At 43.4% G+C, this 15,792-nt stretch overlaps 1 protein-coding gene across 1 annotated transcript in view; it reads left to right on the plus strand.

Annotated features, from left to right (window-relative positions):
• ankrd11 (ankyrin repeat domain 11) overlaps positions 1–15,270 on the plus strand; it is a 129,095-nt gene extending 113,825 nt beyond the window's left edge. Inside the window, exons 5-15 of the mRNA XM_071206743.1 lie at positions 83–256; positions 1,324–1,524; positions 1,626–1,768; positions 2,014–2,161; positions 2,256–6,711; positions 6,816–7,400; positions 7,466–9,785; positions 9,966–10,064; positions 10,396–10,539; positions 10,652–10,744; positions 10,874–15,270. Coding sequence (XP_071062844.1) covers positions 83–256; positions 1,324–1,524; positions 1,626–1,768; positions 2,014–2,161; positions 2,256–6,711; positions 6,816–7,400; positions 7,466–9,785; positions 9,966–10,064; positions 10,396–10,539; positions 10,652–10,744; positions 10,874–11,059 — 8,549 coding nt within the window. The 3' untranslated portion in view covers positions 11,060–15,270. The remainder of the gene's footprint in view (positions 1–82; positions 257–1,323; positions 1,525–1,625; positions 1,769–2,013; positions 2,162–2,255; positions 6,712–6,815; positions 7,401–7,465; positions 9,786–9,965; positions 10,065–10,395; positions 10,540–10,651; positions 10,745–10,873) is intronic.
• Positions 15,271–15,792: the final 522 nt, after the last annotated feature.

Consider the following 15,792-nt stretch of genomic DNA (forward strand, 5'->3'; position numbering starts at 1 on the left):
GTGCTTGAATGAATGTGTATTTATGTGTGTCTATGCAGCCCATAAAATGAATTCTGCTTCTCTCCTCTCCCTGTCGTTACAGAGAAACCAGGTCCAGAGCGAAAGCGCATTAAAAAGGAGCCCACCAACACCCGGAAGGCGGGCTTGCCGTTTGGAATGGGGATGCCAGGGATCCGGGCCGGGTACCCCCTCTCTGAGCGGCAGCAGGTGGCCTTGCTCATGCAAATGACAGCTGAGGAGTCCGTCAACAGTCCAGGTGCGTGCTTATCATGGAGGCCACGTCCTCTGTGGATGTGTGGCAGACAAGGGGAGCTTTTTAGACAGTGTTTGTGAGAGAGCAATGATGTTGGCCTTTAATAGAGAGAGGTTGATTGGTTTTTGTTTATCGTTTAGATGTTGTCTGCTATTTAGGTTGTTTTGTTTTTGCCACATCGTAATCATATCCTGGCTCTGGAGCCGACCTTCTGCTTGTATTTAAAGCTAGTTATACAAACTTATTCACATGAATTCTCATTACATCTTTTATGCCAGTAATAAAGTGGTTGTTTAGTTTTAGTAGCTGTATCTGTTACATATTCGTTCATCTCCATCAGTGAAATCTTTTTTTTAGTACAGCATGGGGCCGCTAAGGAAATGAAACTCTCCTGTTGGTATTGCGTTAATCTGGAACTAATAGTGCAATCTCAGCTTCTGAGCCAAATCATAGCAGACTTCCAAATGCAAAAGGCCTGCAACCATTTAGCTTTTGTTTATTTGTTATCCAATATCCTTTCTGCTGTTAGATGATTAATCATAATATTTACTTCCTCCTAAAGTCTTCGTAGGTGGTATATTTATTATTCGTAGACAAATTATTTTGCCGTTAAAGTATTGGATACATAACATATCATTGCTATCATTGCTCATTGCTCTTGCTGTTGACATTTGAGATAAAATTAGGTCAGAAAGAAACGATGCATAGCTAGTTTTATTTGTGTAATTTCGTTGTTGTATACCTGAAGTCATGGGCTGAGAGTAAGTGAGTGTGTTTCAAATATACTTTCTAACTAGAGCTGTGCGAACTCAATAATGTGAATGCAATTAAGGCTTTGGTTTAATCTTGTAAATGTGATCAAAAAAGCTCATGTGAAGTAAGACCAAGTACTCTTCTGCTGATTGCTAGATCAAGGTTGCCCCCTTCTGGTTGTAAGCAGTACAAATAAACTGTTATTCATATTAGCAGTGGCAGTAGTAGACCAAAAATAATTAATAATAATATAGCAAATTCTTATTCCACAAGATGCCGTTCAAGTGTTGAAATGTGTGTCCATCTCCTACCCACAGATACAACACCAAAGCATCAGTTACAGTCCAATATGGGTCAGAAGGGAACGCCAAACTCTGCATCTAAAACCAAAGACAAAGTGAATAAACGTAATGAGAGAGGAGAGACTCGGCTGCACAGATCAGCAATACGGGGAGAGACACGCCGCATAAAGGAGCTCATCAGCGAGGGAGCTGATGTGAATGTAAAAGACTTTGCAGGTGAGAGGCTCTTTTAATACACTGTCTTATTTGTTAATATGTGTATATATTCACTCGTATGGTAAAAACACCTCTAACACAGTCATTCGTCTTGTGTTTAGGCTGGACTGCATTGCATGAGGCGTGCAACAGGGGCTATTATGATGTGGCCAAGCAGCTGCTGGCAGCCGGAGCAGAGGTCAACACCAAGGGTCTGGATGATGACACCCCTCTACATGATGCGTCCAACAATGGACATTTCAAGGTAAAATCAAATGCAAAGCCTATTAAAACAGTACTTGTGCACTCAACTTTATTATCCCATTAAAACGCTGGTAGAGAAACAGTTCCCAGTCTCTCTCTTTAAATCATTACCGTGACTGTCAATCAAGCTCATTCATGAAGCTAGTTGTACATTAATTAACATAATTTGACCTTAAGAGAATTTAGGAATATCACCTGTTTATTTGCAATTTATATTAATCAAATGTTTTCTTTTATTGGTTTCAGGTGGTTAAGCTACTTCTACGGTATGGAGGTGACCCACGTCAAAGCAACAGGAGAGGGGAAACCGCATTGAAAGTTGCCAACTCTCCAACTATGCTGAATCTGTTGCTGGGGAAAGGCACGTACACCTCAAGTGAGGAAAGCTCATCAGGTATGTATGATTAAATCTAAGAATGAGTATGTATATGGAGCAGTTGTAAATCCGATTGTGTATTGATTGTGCCCTGTCTTTCTACTTTTTACAGAATCTTCAGAAGAGGAAGACGCCCCGTCATTTGCCCCATCCAGCTCTGTCGATGGCAATAACACGGACTCAGAGGTTGAGAAGTTGAAATTGAAAGGAAAAAACGTTGACGCTGCTAAATGCGCTGTCACACCCATCAAAGATGAATACGAATTTGATGAGGATGATGAGGAAGAACGTGTCCCTCCTGTGGATGATAAACACCTCTTGAAAAAAGAGTTCCGTAAGGAACCGGTCCCGGCTAAGGCCAACAGCGTATCCGCCATACCCAAGAATGAGGTCAAAACCTATTCCAAAAGCAACTCAGTTACACCAAAGAAAACTGTAAGGCGGATCGTCTCTGACAGTAACAGTTCAGACGAGGAGGATAGGACGAGTTTCACGCCCACGCCTACGCCACGGCAACAAGTCACGCAAACAAACACCAAGACTAGAGACTCTGGCAACATGAGCTCTAAACAACAAAAAGACAAAAATAAAGTCAAAAAGAAACGGAAGAAGGAGAGCAAAAATAATGTCAGTAAAGAAGTCAGGGTCGGAAAAGTCAATGACAAATTCTGTACATCTGACTCTGATTGTGCAGATATGGAGAGTGAGGATGATAAGGGTTCAAACAAGGACTCTTCTGCAACGAGCTTTAAAGACTCCCCCGGCTTTAACGCTTCCTCCTCCTCTTCACATGGAAACTCGAACTCTCAGAAACAAGCGCCATCATTAGCAGAACAGCATCCAAAGCAGTGGCGGACAGATGGCTGGAAGACGGTGTCATCTCCTACGTGGTCCGATGTGAGTTCTCTCTCAGATTCAGTCAGAACAAGGCTCTCCAGTGAGTCTGATTACTCTTCTGCTGATTCTAGTGTAGAATCAATAAAACAAGTCAAAAGGAAAGCGCAGGAGAACAAAAAGAAGAATAACAATGTGCACAGTAGCACAGTAGACAAGAAGAATTCTGAGCTCTACAAAAACTCTAATGCGGACAGTGCGGCCTCCAAAACCGATGTCGATGGCAAAGTGCTGAAAAAGCATAAAGTAAAGCACAAGCACAAAGCTAAGGAAAAGGACAAAGCTCCTAGTCTAGTGCTTAATCAAGACATGAATGAGAAATTTGTCAAGAGCTATTCCTTTGATTTTGATGATTCAAGGCAGAAGTCCCTAATTGTTGAGTCAGAATCGCCGGCTGAGAGCAAGGTCAAGTTATCCAAACACGAAAAGGACCACTCCAAAAAGGAAGATAGGCTTTCGAAAATTAAGTCGGAGGATAAGGATTGGTCTTCTGGAAAAGATGTGCACAGAACAGTAAAAGAGGAGAAAAATAAGAAAGCAAAGGACTCCACAAAGGACAAGACAAATAAGGAGGAGAGGGAGAAGCCTGTCAAACCTGACAAGGAGAGAAATGTCAAGGAGAAGGAGAAGCCCAAGGAGGATAAACAAAAGGCTCACAAGGAGGAGAAGAAGAAGAAGTCCAAGGAAAAGTCCTCCTCAAAGGCAGAGAGGAAAGGTGAGCCAAAAGAGGAAAAACATCTAAAGGTGGACAAGGAGAAAAACACCAAGGAGGAGAAGGAGAAATGTAAAAAAGACAAAGCACCGAAAGAAGAGCCTGAGTACGAAGGCTTTGATGTTAACAACCGTTTTCTCAACTTGGACGACACGAAGCTGAGTGCTTCAGATGACCATCATGACAGATGGGGCTCCGAGATGTCCTCTGATTCCTCCCTATACTTGGATGACAGCTGGGATGCTCCCGTCAAAGAATACAAGGAATACAAAGCCAACAACGCAGTTAAACTAATTGTGGAGACTGTTAAGGAAGAGACGAGAAGAAAAGAAAACAAAGTCAAGGACAAGAAATCCGATCACAATGACAAAAGATCAGAGAAAGAAACCACTTCTAAGAAGAAAGAGAAAGACTCAGAAAAGACCAATGAAAAGAAAAAAGACTGGTCAGAAAAACAAAAGTTAAATTCTAGTCACTCGGTTGAAAAAGAGAAGAAGCGGAAGGAGTCCACAGAGACTGTCAAAGACAAAAAAGACAAAGACTCTCTGGAGACCAGTCGAGACCGTAAAGACTCATATGACTTGGTAAAGGAGAGAAAGGACATTAAAATCAAGCAGGAATCTATTAGGGATGAATATGGCAATGATACCTTCTTCAAAGAAGTTGAGGCTGTCGGTAAATCGTGTGATGTCCGAGAAAGAAACCATTCTGGAAAGGAGAAAGAAAAGAAGGGCGATGGAATAGAAAAGCGCGAAAAGACAAAAGCTGACAAGCACAAAGACAAAATAAAAGACAGAGGAGCTGATCAGGAAAAGGATAAGAGTGAGAAAATCTCTGTAGAAAAAATTGTCAAGGAAAAGGACTCAGACCGGGGCACCAAAGACAAGAAGGAAGGAGTTAAAGACAAACACAAGGAGTCTCATGGCAAAGACAAAGATCGAAAGATGTCTTTAGAACAGACAAAGGACAAGAAAGAAAAGGCCTCTCAAGACAAACATGCCGATAGAGAGAAGGATTTCTTGGAGGTTAAGAAAGAGGAAAGAAAACCTGAGAAAACCCGGGAAAAAGCTTGGTACAAGATAGCTGACATCTTCACGGACGAAAGTGATGATGACGAGGAGGACAGCTACACTGGTTCTGTGGCCCTTGTGCCTGACCCCATCAGAAAAGACTCAACACCTGATCAGGATGAACCGGATCTCTTGCCTTCAGAAAAAATGAGAAAATCATCCATAGAAGCTAAACACAACACAGAAAAGACAAAAGAGAAGGAACACAAAGAAAAGAAGAAAGAAAAGGCCACATTTGACACGGGCAAAGAAAGAAAAGGCTCATTAGAGAAACACAACAAAGACAAGAAAGATTGTGTAGAGATCAAACATAAGGAGAGAAAAGACAGAAGTTCAGTGGACTCCAACCAAGACAAGAAAAATAAGCAGAAGCTTCTGGACAAAAGGGACACCAGTGAGGAAAAGACAAAGAGCAAATATAAAGACAAGCTGGAGCATACGAAGGAAAGGAAGCCCTCAAAGAGCAGCGGTGAGAATGAGAAGTCCCTGTTAGAGAAACTGGAGGAGGAAGCTATGAATGACTACAAGGAGGACTCTAATGACAAACACAGTGAAATCTCCTCAGATAGTTTCACTGACCGAGGTCATGAGCCAGTCCTCGCCACTTACTATGACGCCATCAGCCTCACAGATGTGTCCGAGGACAGGAGAGACTCTCTGTCCATATCTACACCACAGGACAAGTTTAGAGAGAAAGAAAGGCATCGACATTCCTCTTCTTCTTCGTCCAAGAAAAGCCACGACAAGGAGAAAGACAAGATCAAGAAGGACAAAGGAGACAAACGTGACAAGACAGAGGAGAGCAGAGAGTCCTTCAACCGCAGGGAGAGTCTACCTTTTGAGAAAGAGCCCATGCCTCTTGAAGCAGACCCTTACACTTTTCCATATGGAAGTAAGGGAGACGGTGAAGATGACTTTGATAAAACATTGGAGTTTGAAAAAGAGATGTCCAAAAAGGACAAAGACAAAACAACTGCTGTCATTAGTGACAGGACAAAGGACAAAAAGAAAAAGGAGAAACATAAAGAAAAGGTAAAGGAGGACAAGACTAAGTACATTGATGGCTCTGCGTCTTTGAAGCACTCCAAAGAGGATGTGAAGGCAGGGGTAAAAGATAGTCCACAGGTCACCGTGCTAAAAGAAAGGACAAAAGAAGAGAGTCCAAAATGTGACGGCAAAAAAGACAGGAGTCGGGATACATTGGAGAAAGACACCAGAATGGACCACAGTAAATTGAAGACTAAAGATGAAAATGAAAAGCTCCCCCAGTCCAAAGAAACACTGAGGAAAGATAACCGCCCCCGTGAGAAACTGTTGGTGGATGGGGATTACCAAATGACCAGTTTTGGTCAGATGTTGAGTCTAAAAGACCAGGAGATTGAAGAGCGCCACAAGAGACATAAAGAAAGGATGAAGCAGATGGAGAAACTAAGACCCAAGTCAGGGGACCCTAAACTCAAGGACAAGACCAAGTCCACAGAGGAAGTACGGAAAAACCGCACTGAGCTCTCATCAAAGAAGTCCAACAGTGTGGAGTCTGGTCTTAAAGAGAAGAAGCTGAAGGATGTGGGTCTCCCGGCCCAAATGATGTCCCCAAGCAGGAAGTCCCAGCCTACTGAATGTCCAAACTCAAAGGACTGGCTGGCTGATCCCCAAACGAAGGAGGAGAACCTTCCAGCTTCTCCCAGGTCAGATCAAAACAGGCCAACTGGTGTCCCCACACCAACATCTGTCATCTCCTGCCCCAGCTTTGAGGAAGTGATGCAGACTCCACGCACCCCATCATGTAGTGCAGAGGATTACCCCGACATCATGTTAGATGGGCTAGACTGCCAGAACTCCTCAGCTATGACTATGTCAATGAATGCCTGCTCGCCTTCCTTCTTTGAAAGGTATTTACAATTCTGCAGAATTACTGTTTTTGTCATTGTAACTCTTGCAATCTGATGAAAGTGACGTATATTCTAATGTTGTGTTTTATCTTTTGTCCACCCAGCAGGTACTCTAACTCCCAGAGTTTCCAGGAGGGCACATGTCCAACCCCTGCGAAGAACCTCCAGCTGCCACTTGTCAGCCGCTCTGCATCCTCTGACGTCCGCAGGCCTCTCGAGGATGAGTTCAACGCTGAGGCTGACAAGTTTCTTCGGCAGGAGAGTGATCCAGCAGCTGACTTTGATCCGTCATCTTCCTCTCAAACTCTAGATGACAAATCTGCAACCGTAGATGGACTGGATTGCATGCCATCTCCTTACTTTTCCCCAATTAGGATGATGTCCCCTGAGCAGGAGCCATCTCTTGAAACGTTAGATGTGGAAGCACCAACTCTTTCTGGCACAGAGGGCAATGAACACTTTCCTGACAGTGTGTACAACAGTTTCTTGCCCAAACCCTCCACACCAGTTCACAGGCCGGACCCCCAGGAGCCCTGCTTCGACATTGCTGCACCACCAACCCCAGCTCCTGCTGCATTGCCGTCCCTGGACATCGATGACATCTCTGAACCTCACCACAGTGAGCCTAACCTGGTCCTGTCAGATCTTCCCCCTGTCGCCGAAGAACAGGAGCAGGAAGAGGAGGAGGAGGGGAGGAGGAGGAGGAGGAGGAGGAGGAAGGTGAGGAGGAGGAGGAGGAGGAGGAGGAGGAAGGTGAGGAGGAGGAGGAGGAGGAGCAGGATGAAGAAGAAGAAGAAGAAGAAGAAGAAGAAGAGGAGGACTTTGAGGATGAAGGTGATCTGGATGACAGAGCTGATTTAGAGCCCTCTGCAGTGGATGAGCCAGAGCCAATAAGGGAGTCTTGTGCCTTCTCCTCTCCAGTTGAGGACCCTCTCAGGAAGAGCTGGCCTGCACAGTCTCCAGAGCAGCAGGAACTGCAGCCCTCCCCAATACACGCTGCACCCAACCATGGAGAGAACTGTTTTGATCACAGCATGGGTTGGAATGCTGAAATGGACCTCAAATCTCCCCACAGGACATATGGGGAGATTGAGGCTGCTGTCTCCAAAATAACCAGTCCATACCATTCTGACAGCGAGATGCAACACCTGTCCGGACACCCCTCTGTCACTCCCCCCTATGCTACTTGGAATAGGTGGCACAAAGAGGACCAAGAGGACCAAGAGGACGCAGAGGACGCAGAGGACGCAGAGGACCCAGAGGACGCAGAGGACCCAGAGGACCCAGAGGACCCAGAGGACCCAGAGGACCCAGAGGACGCAGAGGACCCAGAGGACGCAGAGGACCCAGAGGTCCCAGAGGACCCAGAGGACCCAGAGGACTTAGAGGACTTAGAGGACTTTGATGAACAGAAGGAAGCTGTGGCTGACATCCCCTCTCCAGAGATGCCTGACACAGCTACTGATGAGGAAAACAGCTTTTTAAACACCTCATCATCCTCCAATCGGCTGGAGTCTTTCTTCCAGGACTGTAACAAGCCTAGTATAGAGGAAAGTCCCGAGATGGAGCCTGTATCAACGGAGTCAACCTGTGAAGAACCAGAGAGCAGACAGACTACGCTCAGCTTCAGTGCTGCCACTGAAAGCCTCATGGCTCCAGTTGTTGCCCCTGAGCCTGTGGTGCCCTGGGCAGACCCTTTCTCTGCGGTTGCAGACGAATTGGATGACCTGGGACCATTTTCCTTGCCTGACTTGCCTCTACCAGACAAGTCGGAAGAAGCAGAGAGAGAATCCAGAGACCCTGAACCATCCGACCACAACAAGATTGCGATGAGCCACATAAGACATACTAGTACAGAAAGAGATGACCCTGACATAATGGTGGTTGACTTACCTAACCTTGCTAAGAGTTCATGCCCTGATGTAGACCTAGAGTTAGCAGAACCTACAGGACAAGATTTGGTTGAACCCTCGGTACATGCCAACTTCCAGCAAGAGTTGCACCCCGAGTCTCAGAGTGTGCTTGTCAACAACTCTCTATCTCTGACACAGCCACAGGGCAGCATGTTAGAAGGGAAAGAACCGTATGGAGTGCCTGATGAATCCGATCCCAGTATGTTGTATTCGTCAGTGAAATCGGATGCCAGTCAGCAACATCACATCCAGATCCACTCCCTCACTGAGTCGTTGCAGTTGCCCATGAATACAGTCTCCGCTCTCCAGTCAGAGGTGAGACAGGATGAGATGCCTGAGCCCAAAGCAGAATCTGTGTCATGCAGTCCTCTTCCTCAGCTCCCAGTGGCAGTCACCCTCTCCAGCACAGTGGAACTAACAGACATTCAGGAGACCAAGCTAACGCCGGTAACCCTGACCACCGTGTCCACCACTGTAGATACTCCCAAGAAGGTGGATGAAATCCCTCAAAGAATAACCCGCAATCGCGCCAAGAACAATCCCTCTGCTGCTGCTGTTCTCCCTCCTACCTCCAGCATAATAACCTCAACTGCCACTGCAACAATCAGTCCAACAGTGACCATAAACCTGACGCCACCGCCCACCTCTGCCTCTTCTTTCCCAGCTCTGAAGAAAGACAAAGAGTCTGTGCTGACTGTCGCCTCTGCTCCAACTAATACAACCCAAGCATTGTCTGTACCTACTTCTGTGACAACTCCTGCATCAGTGGTTATCAGTAAGACGACAAAAGGTCGTTCTCTTCCAGTGGAAGACGATGAAACTCAGACCCAGCACCCAAGGAAGAGGAGGTTTCCTCGTTCTGCCGGTCCACAGGTGCAGGTCCAGTTGGTAAACACGACCATGCAGCAGACCAGGGAAATGATTCAACAGACGTTGGCCGTAGTAGTCAACGCCATAAAGCTTGACGATATTGAGCCCTACCACAGTGATCGCTCCAACCCTTACTTTGAGTACCTGCAGATCAGGAAAAAGATTGAGGAGAAGAGGAAGATTCTGTGCTACATCACCCCACAGGCCCCGCAGTGTTATGCTGAATATGTGACCTACACCGGCTCCTACCTGCTGGATGGCAAGCCCCTCAGCAAGCTTCACATCCCTGTGGTGAGTCATCGTGTATTTCCCCTTTTCCCTTATGGGGGCAAAGATACTTTTTGACATCAGTAACAACATTCAAAAGACATATTTCAATTTGGCAAACTGAAATGTTCGAAGCTTGTTTTTTACTGTTTGTTGTAATAGATGTCAGTAATTTGATATTAATATTATATGTATGCTCTCCAGATTGCCCCACCGCCATCGCTGTCAGAACCTCTGAAGGAGCTCTTCAGACAACAGGAAGCAGTGAGAGGGAAGCTCAGGTTGCAGCATAGCATAGAGCGGGTAAGGAATACATGTTCTACACTCTCTATCCTGAATTTGCTAATTTCTCCCTCCTTGTTATACATACATCAACACAATTATGTACACTGAAGAACTTTTACTAGAAATTCAAGATACATCTGCATACACCTTACTCCTTGGTTGGGCCAGAGGGAATGCAGATACTGATCTATTTCATCTCTCACTCATTAGGAGACAACCATTTCTGTGACATATGTAGCAGTTTTGTATCCATAAATATGTAACCCACTCACCAGCCCACTGATTAATATATGAATATTATTATACTTCAAGTATTTATATTCTTTCTGTCTTTGCTTGCTGTTCACAGGAGAAGCTGATTGTTTCGTGTGAGCAGGAGGTGCTAAGGGTCCACTGCAGAGCAGCCAGGACAATAGCCAATCAGGTTGTGCCCTTCAGCGCCTGCACCATGCTGTTGGACTCTGAAGTATACAATATGCCATCAGATACCCTGGTAGGAAGATATTCAAATATACACCTCAAGTTAAATATAACCATTTTTATTATAGATGGCAAATCATAACTAAAATCATGAATTAACTTGACTACTTGATGTTTCTTTTCAGGGTGATGAGAACAAATCTGTGAGAGATCGCTTCAACGCTCGTCAGTTCATTTCCTGGATCCAGGATGTGGATGATAAATATGACCGCATGAAGGTACATTTCAGCACTCCACTGTGATTTTAAACGGCTCAGTTAAAAGTATTGAATCGTACCATAATGTCGTGTCTGTATACCAAGTAAATTTACACTTTATCTTTTACTTTTTTATTTCTCCTTTCCCAGACGTGTCTGTTGATGCGGCAACAGCACGAGGCAGCCGCCCTGAACGCAGTGCAAAGGATGGAGTGGCAGTTGAAGGTCCAGGAGCTGGACCCAGCGGTGCACAAGTCCCTCTGCGTCAACGAAGTGCCGTCCTTCTACGTGCCAATGGTCGATGTTAACGACGACTTTGTCCTGCTGCCTGCATGACACACCTCTACTCGCAGATTAAAAGCAAACTTTGTCTGAATACTCCTCTCAAAGAGACTTCGTTGAACAGAACGAATGGAAAGGGCTAGTAAGTTTGAAAGAGGACTTTAGACAGGAACAAATTATATTCTATAGAAAAAGAGTAAAGCTGAAAAACTTGCTCTTGATTCCCTTCCGTGAAGAAGGAAACATGTTTTTACTGGGGTAAAGAAAACACACAACTTGCACTTTTATCCTCAAAGTTTTTACGCTTTTGTTTGATCAGAGTGTGAGAAGCAGAAACCGTTTTTGCTTCGAGGCTCTGTCATCGGGACACGACTCCTCAGTGCTCAGTTTCGGTGAGAGGGGGGATAGAGATATATTTTCTGCATTCTTTTTTGGTCCCTGCTTCAATAGCCCCACCACTGGGAGGAGGTGTCGGAGAGGAGCTCTCCCAACAGCGTGGTGCCTGTCCTGAGGGAGAACTGAGGAGAAGCCTCCCCTGTTGATCCAGGGCTCCTGATGGGACACGAGAACTAGACCTGAGTCCGGCGCTGACCCCCGTGAAGTCAACAGAGCCATGGTGCATCGTGTGGATCCCTGATATAAGACAGCTGGAGTGGACAGACCAAGGAAGATGTGGCCAGCTGCTGATGGTTTTTTGGGGCGATAAGAGCATATACCCAGAGGGCGTCCTCTTCCCACACGGCACATGGCCCGCATCACAGCGGGGCCACAGAGCCTGCAGGAGGCTGGGTACCACAGAGGGAGATGTGTCAGGGCCCAGTGTCTGAGAGGAAGAGACTGACCCTGCAGCCTCTCAGCCGGGCTACTCAGAGGAGGACAGGCATGGCTCTCTGAGGACAGACCGGAGTGTTCCTCAGCCATCTTGCTTGTTCCAAAACAAACACATCAGACCGCCCATGGACTGCAAAAAACACCACAGGACAACCAGAAGAAACAAACATAACGAATGTTGAGATTCAAAGAGACTATTGAGAAATTGTGCTTTGACAGGAGGAGAGAAATATTGTTTTTGTCTATTTCTTTACTTGGGCATTTCATTGTTTCTGAGGAAGTGACTTGAAACACTACAGAGCCAATATTAGTTTAATGGAAAAAAAAAAAAATTGAAAAAAAGTTGTATTCAGTAAATTATGTACAGTTTTTATATTCGTTAACCAATGTATTCTTGCTGCCTTCTAGATAATTTATTTTGCCACACATTACTGCACAGTTGTAAATAACCTATGTACTGTATTATCACTCAGTTAAGTGTAAAGAAAAAACATAAAAGAAATAAAAATTATCTTTTTATGTACAGTTCACTTTTGGGCAGCACTTTCCCTCCCCTCATATCCATGGGCCAAAATGTGTACACGGTTCTGTCAGTATTTGAAAGACTCCAGTGCACAGTTGTATGATCCCATCTCTAGATTCAGTCCTGGCTTCAGTAGGGAAACCCCCCTGGACCACCATAACCCACAGATAGCTGACAGAGAACATTCTGGATTAAACCGGCCTCCCACCACATAGTCCCTCAGATGTAGCAGAATAGTTGTTGAGGATTTATTTAAAGAATAGACAGAGGATTATTATTCATTGCTTTACTAAACAATTATATCTGAAAAAATTCGAACCAAGAAAATGCCTTTTTCAGTGAAAAAAAATGTACTCATTGTTGGGCAAAATCACATATATACATACATATATATATGGGTGGGATGAAAGTGAGCGAGATGACATTAAAGAGCAAAAACCATCATGTTAAGGTAGAATGGTTTCCAATTTAATTTACCTTCTTTTTCATTTACCAAAAATTGGACTGAAGTCATGAATAAGCATCACAAATAACCATTGTCACTGAAACCAACAGGACGCAGGTCTTTCAGCACTTTGTACGTTTTCTGTTCTCCTAGCTTGTCAGCTTTCACATTGAATAGACTGAAGACAGCCATTGAGAGGTCCTTTTTTTCCAAGGACAGCTTTTTTGTTGCTGTTCCGAGTGTAGCCACTGGATGGCGTCCGTTTGTCAGACCACTCATCAGTGTAATTGCCTTTGCATCAAACCTTTGGCCTGAATAGGTGTTTTTAAAATGTTATTACAGCTTCTAAGGAGATACTTTCCCTAATAGGAATACAATACAACACGTAAAAATAACACTTGGCTTAATCATTGGCTTGCACATTTTTATCAATGTTTACCTTTAATCCACAAGGGGTTTCTGTCACCAGGGATTTTAAATGTAAGGTTACTTCTTCATATTTGTCTGTTGTTGTATGGCCCAAGCAGACATTTACAACAATTAAAATCTCAGAATTCAACAAGAAAATGGAAAGAAATTAACACAAACTATAGGAAGGGTGATATAGCAAAATGCTGAATAGACCTGTTGTTTTGTCCTAATTCAGAATCCCAGTTAAAATGTTGATTTGTGATGACTTGCATTGATTCTCTATTTTTAAGTTGGTCTTGGTTTGGCAAAGCTTTCCTGACCTACCGAGTAGACTTCCTGTCTGTGTGCGTGAGCTGCTCGTTTATCCTGATGGCAATATTACCTGAAACGTTTTAAGTTATTTACACACTGTCAGTCAGTATAGCTGTGTATGGTATGTCTAGTCAAGTGCAATGGTTGTTGCTATTACACTGTGCAGACAAGGTGGCTAGATGTATAGTCCTGGATATTTTTGAGAGATACACACATCCCAGTTTGGTATACATAGATTTACATATTTGGATACAAATAGCCAGAAATTTGGTTTTTAACCCCCTGTTTGTCATGTTTCTTGTTTTTAATTTGTGGTTTGATTCTTTCACAGTTTTGGGGGACGAGGTTTAAGGGTATCGTTTGTTCACAGAATCCTTGTGTGTTTTTTTGAGTTCAGTATATGTCGTTCTGAATGTTGTTGTGTTTATCTTAGGGGTTTTTGTTCCTGTATAAAGCATAAACACCAGTGGCATGTCAATCACGTTGCTTATCGAGCAGAATGTATACCGTTTCTATGCCCTGACCGACCACACCCTCACTATTGTTTACAAGACATAAAGCGTGATTTCCGTTTCATGTGACACCTTTTTGACGGTTTTAAGCCCTGCCTTTGATTTTATTTCTGTAATCAGTCATTTATTTGAACCACGAAGGCTTGAAATGGTGATGATTGACACAACTGACAGGCGATTCCTCCCCCTGTCTGCGGTACACCGCTGCACCGAGCAATAGAGTAAACACATCCATCCGCAATGATTCTCCAAAATGAATATTTAAATAACTAAAAGTGATTTCTGGATCAATTGAATACTAACATAAATCAGTTCTCTAATGCACAGTAGAGCACTTGGCCGTGGTGATAGAGATGCTAGCCTGACCCCACCTCAGTCAGCAACATATTACCTCTACTCTCCTCACATTCACTCATAATGTATATGTTTGATTTGTTATTTTTTTCTTACTGGACGTAAATATACATAATTGCTATTTTTTCATTCTATAGAATCACGATTTCAAGCCTTTTTTTCTAGTTTTTTGTTTGTTCCTTTTTGATTAAAACCCAGACTGTAGCTATTTCTTTGTTCCTTTTTTAGAGTGGAAAATGATTAATAAAAAGCATGGAGAACTACTCTTTAAATGGTGAGAAATAACCTATTTATTATCTTTTCTTTTTCTTTTTCTGACACCTGTGGTATGTTTTGAGTTGAAGTTGGTCTCCGCTGTGTAAATTTTCCTCCTTGTAATGCGTGAAAGAGACATACTGTACATAGCTCTGTAAATAAAACCTCCCAGGACGTTTTGCACCCTCCTCTTTGTACTAGTCTGAAAAATTGCGTAGAATGTGGGGTTCTAACAGCAACGAGCTGCGTGCGCTTGCTGCAGGTGATTATGATGTAACAATGTAACATTTTTTTATTTGTACAATGTAGTTTATTTGTGTACATATTGTTGGAGCAGCTAAGAGGGGGGTAAACGAGGGGGGTTGTTGATGCTATCGTCAGTGCTGTAACAGAAATCCAGTACTTTCACCTCTAGCTGTTGTTGATTTCCTGCAAAAAATAAATAAATAAAAAAAAATAAAAATGTGAGAAACTGAAAATGAGGATGGATGATAAAAAAAAAGACTAAAACTGAAAAGTAAAAATTCTAAATTGTTATTTTCTACAGTTGCATGTACAGAGAGCGCGAGAACTGCTGTTGTTCCTCAGAGATTATGTTCGTTAATAAAACTTTGAAATATTACCTGCCGTGCTCTGGTTCTTGATTTTGCGGTTCCGTTGTGTGTCATGATGTAAAAGGCTAAAACCACAAAAGACTATTATCTTGCAAGAAAAAAATAGGTGACAATGAAAAGTATATTGTAGTATAGTATTGAAAAGTTTTTCAAAATGAATCTAACTAATAACATTCATTTTATGACCAACCAAGTTGCTATGGTTCTCCAAGAGACAGGTTTCTATTGATTGCAGGATGAGTTATTTTTATTTTCAGTGTGTCACAATCTGAATGTTTGAAATGCCTTCTCTGTCAGGACCGCACTATTTGTTTACAGCTTCTACATATATATCGGAGTTCAGTCTCTCCCCCTTAAGGTCTTTGAAACAAATCAGATGTATGTTCTTTTTTATAGTTGTCTGGCTTTATTTAAACATCTGTGTGTCTTTTATCTTTGCAATTACATCACTCGTTGGAGTCCTGTCACCTAACAGATCACACCATTCTTACCGATATTCTGGACATTACCATGGGCAGCGTATACATTGT

The sequence above is a fragment of the Pseudochaenichthys georgianus genome, chromosome 3 (genome assembly GCF_902827115.2).
Source record: "Pseudochaenichthys georgianus chromosome 3, fPseGeo1.2, whole genome shotgun sequence".
Taxonomy (NCBI): Eukaryota; Metazoa; Chordata; class Actinopteri; order Perciformes; family Channichthyidae; genus Pseudochaenichthys; species Pseudochaenichthys georgianus.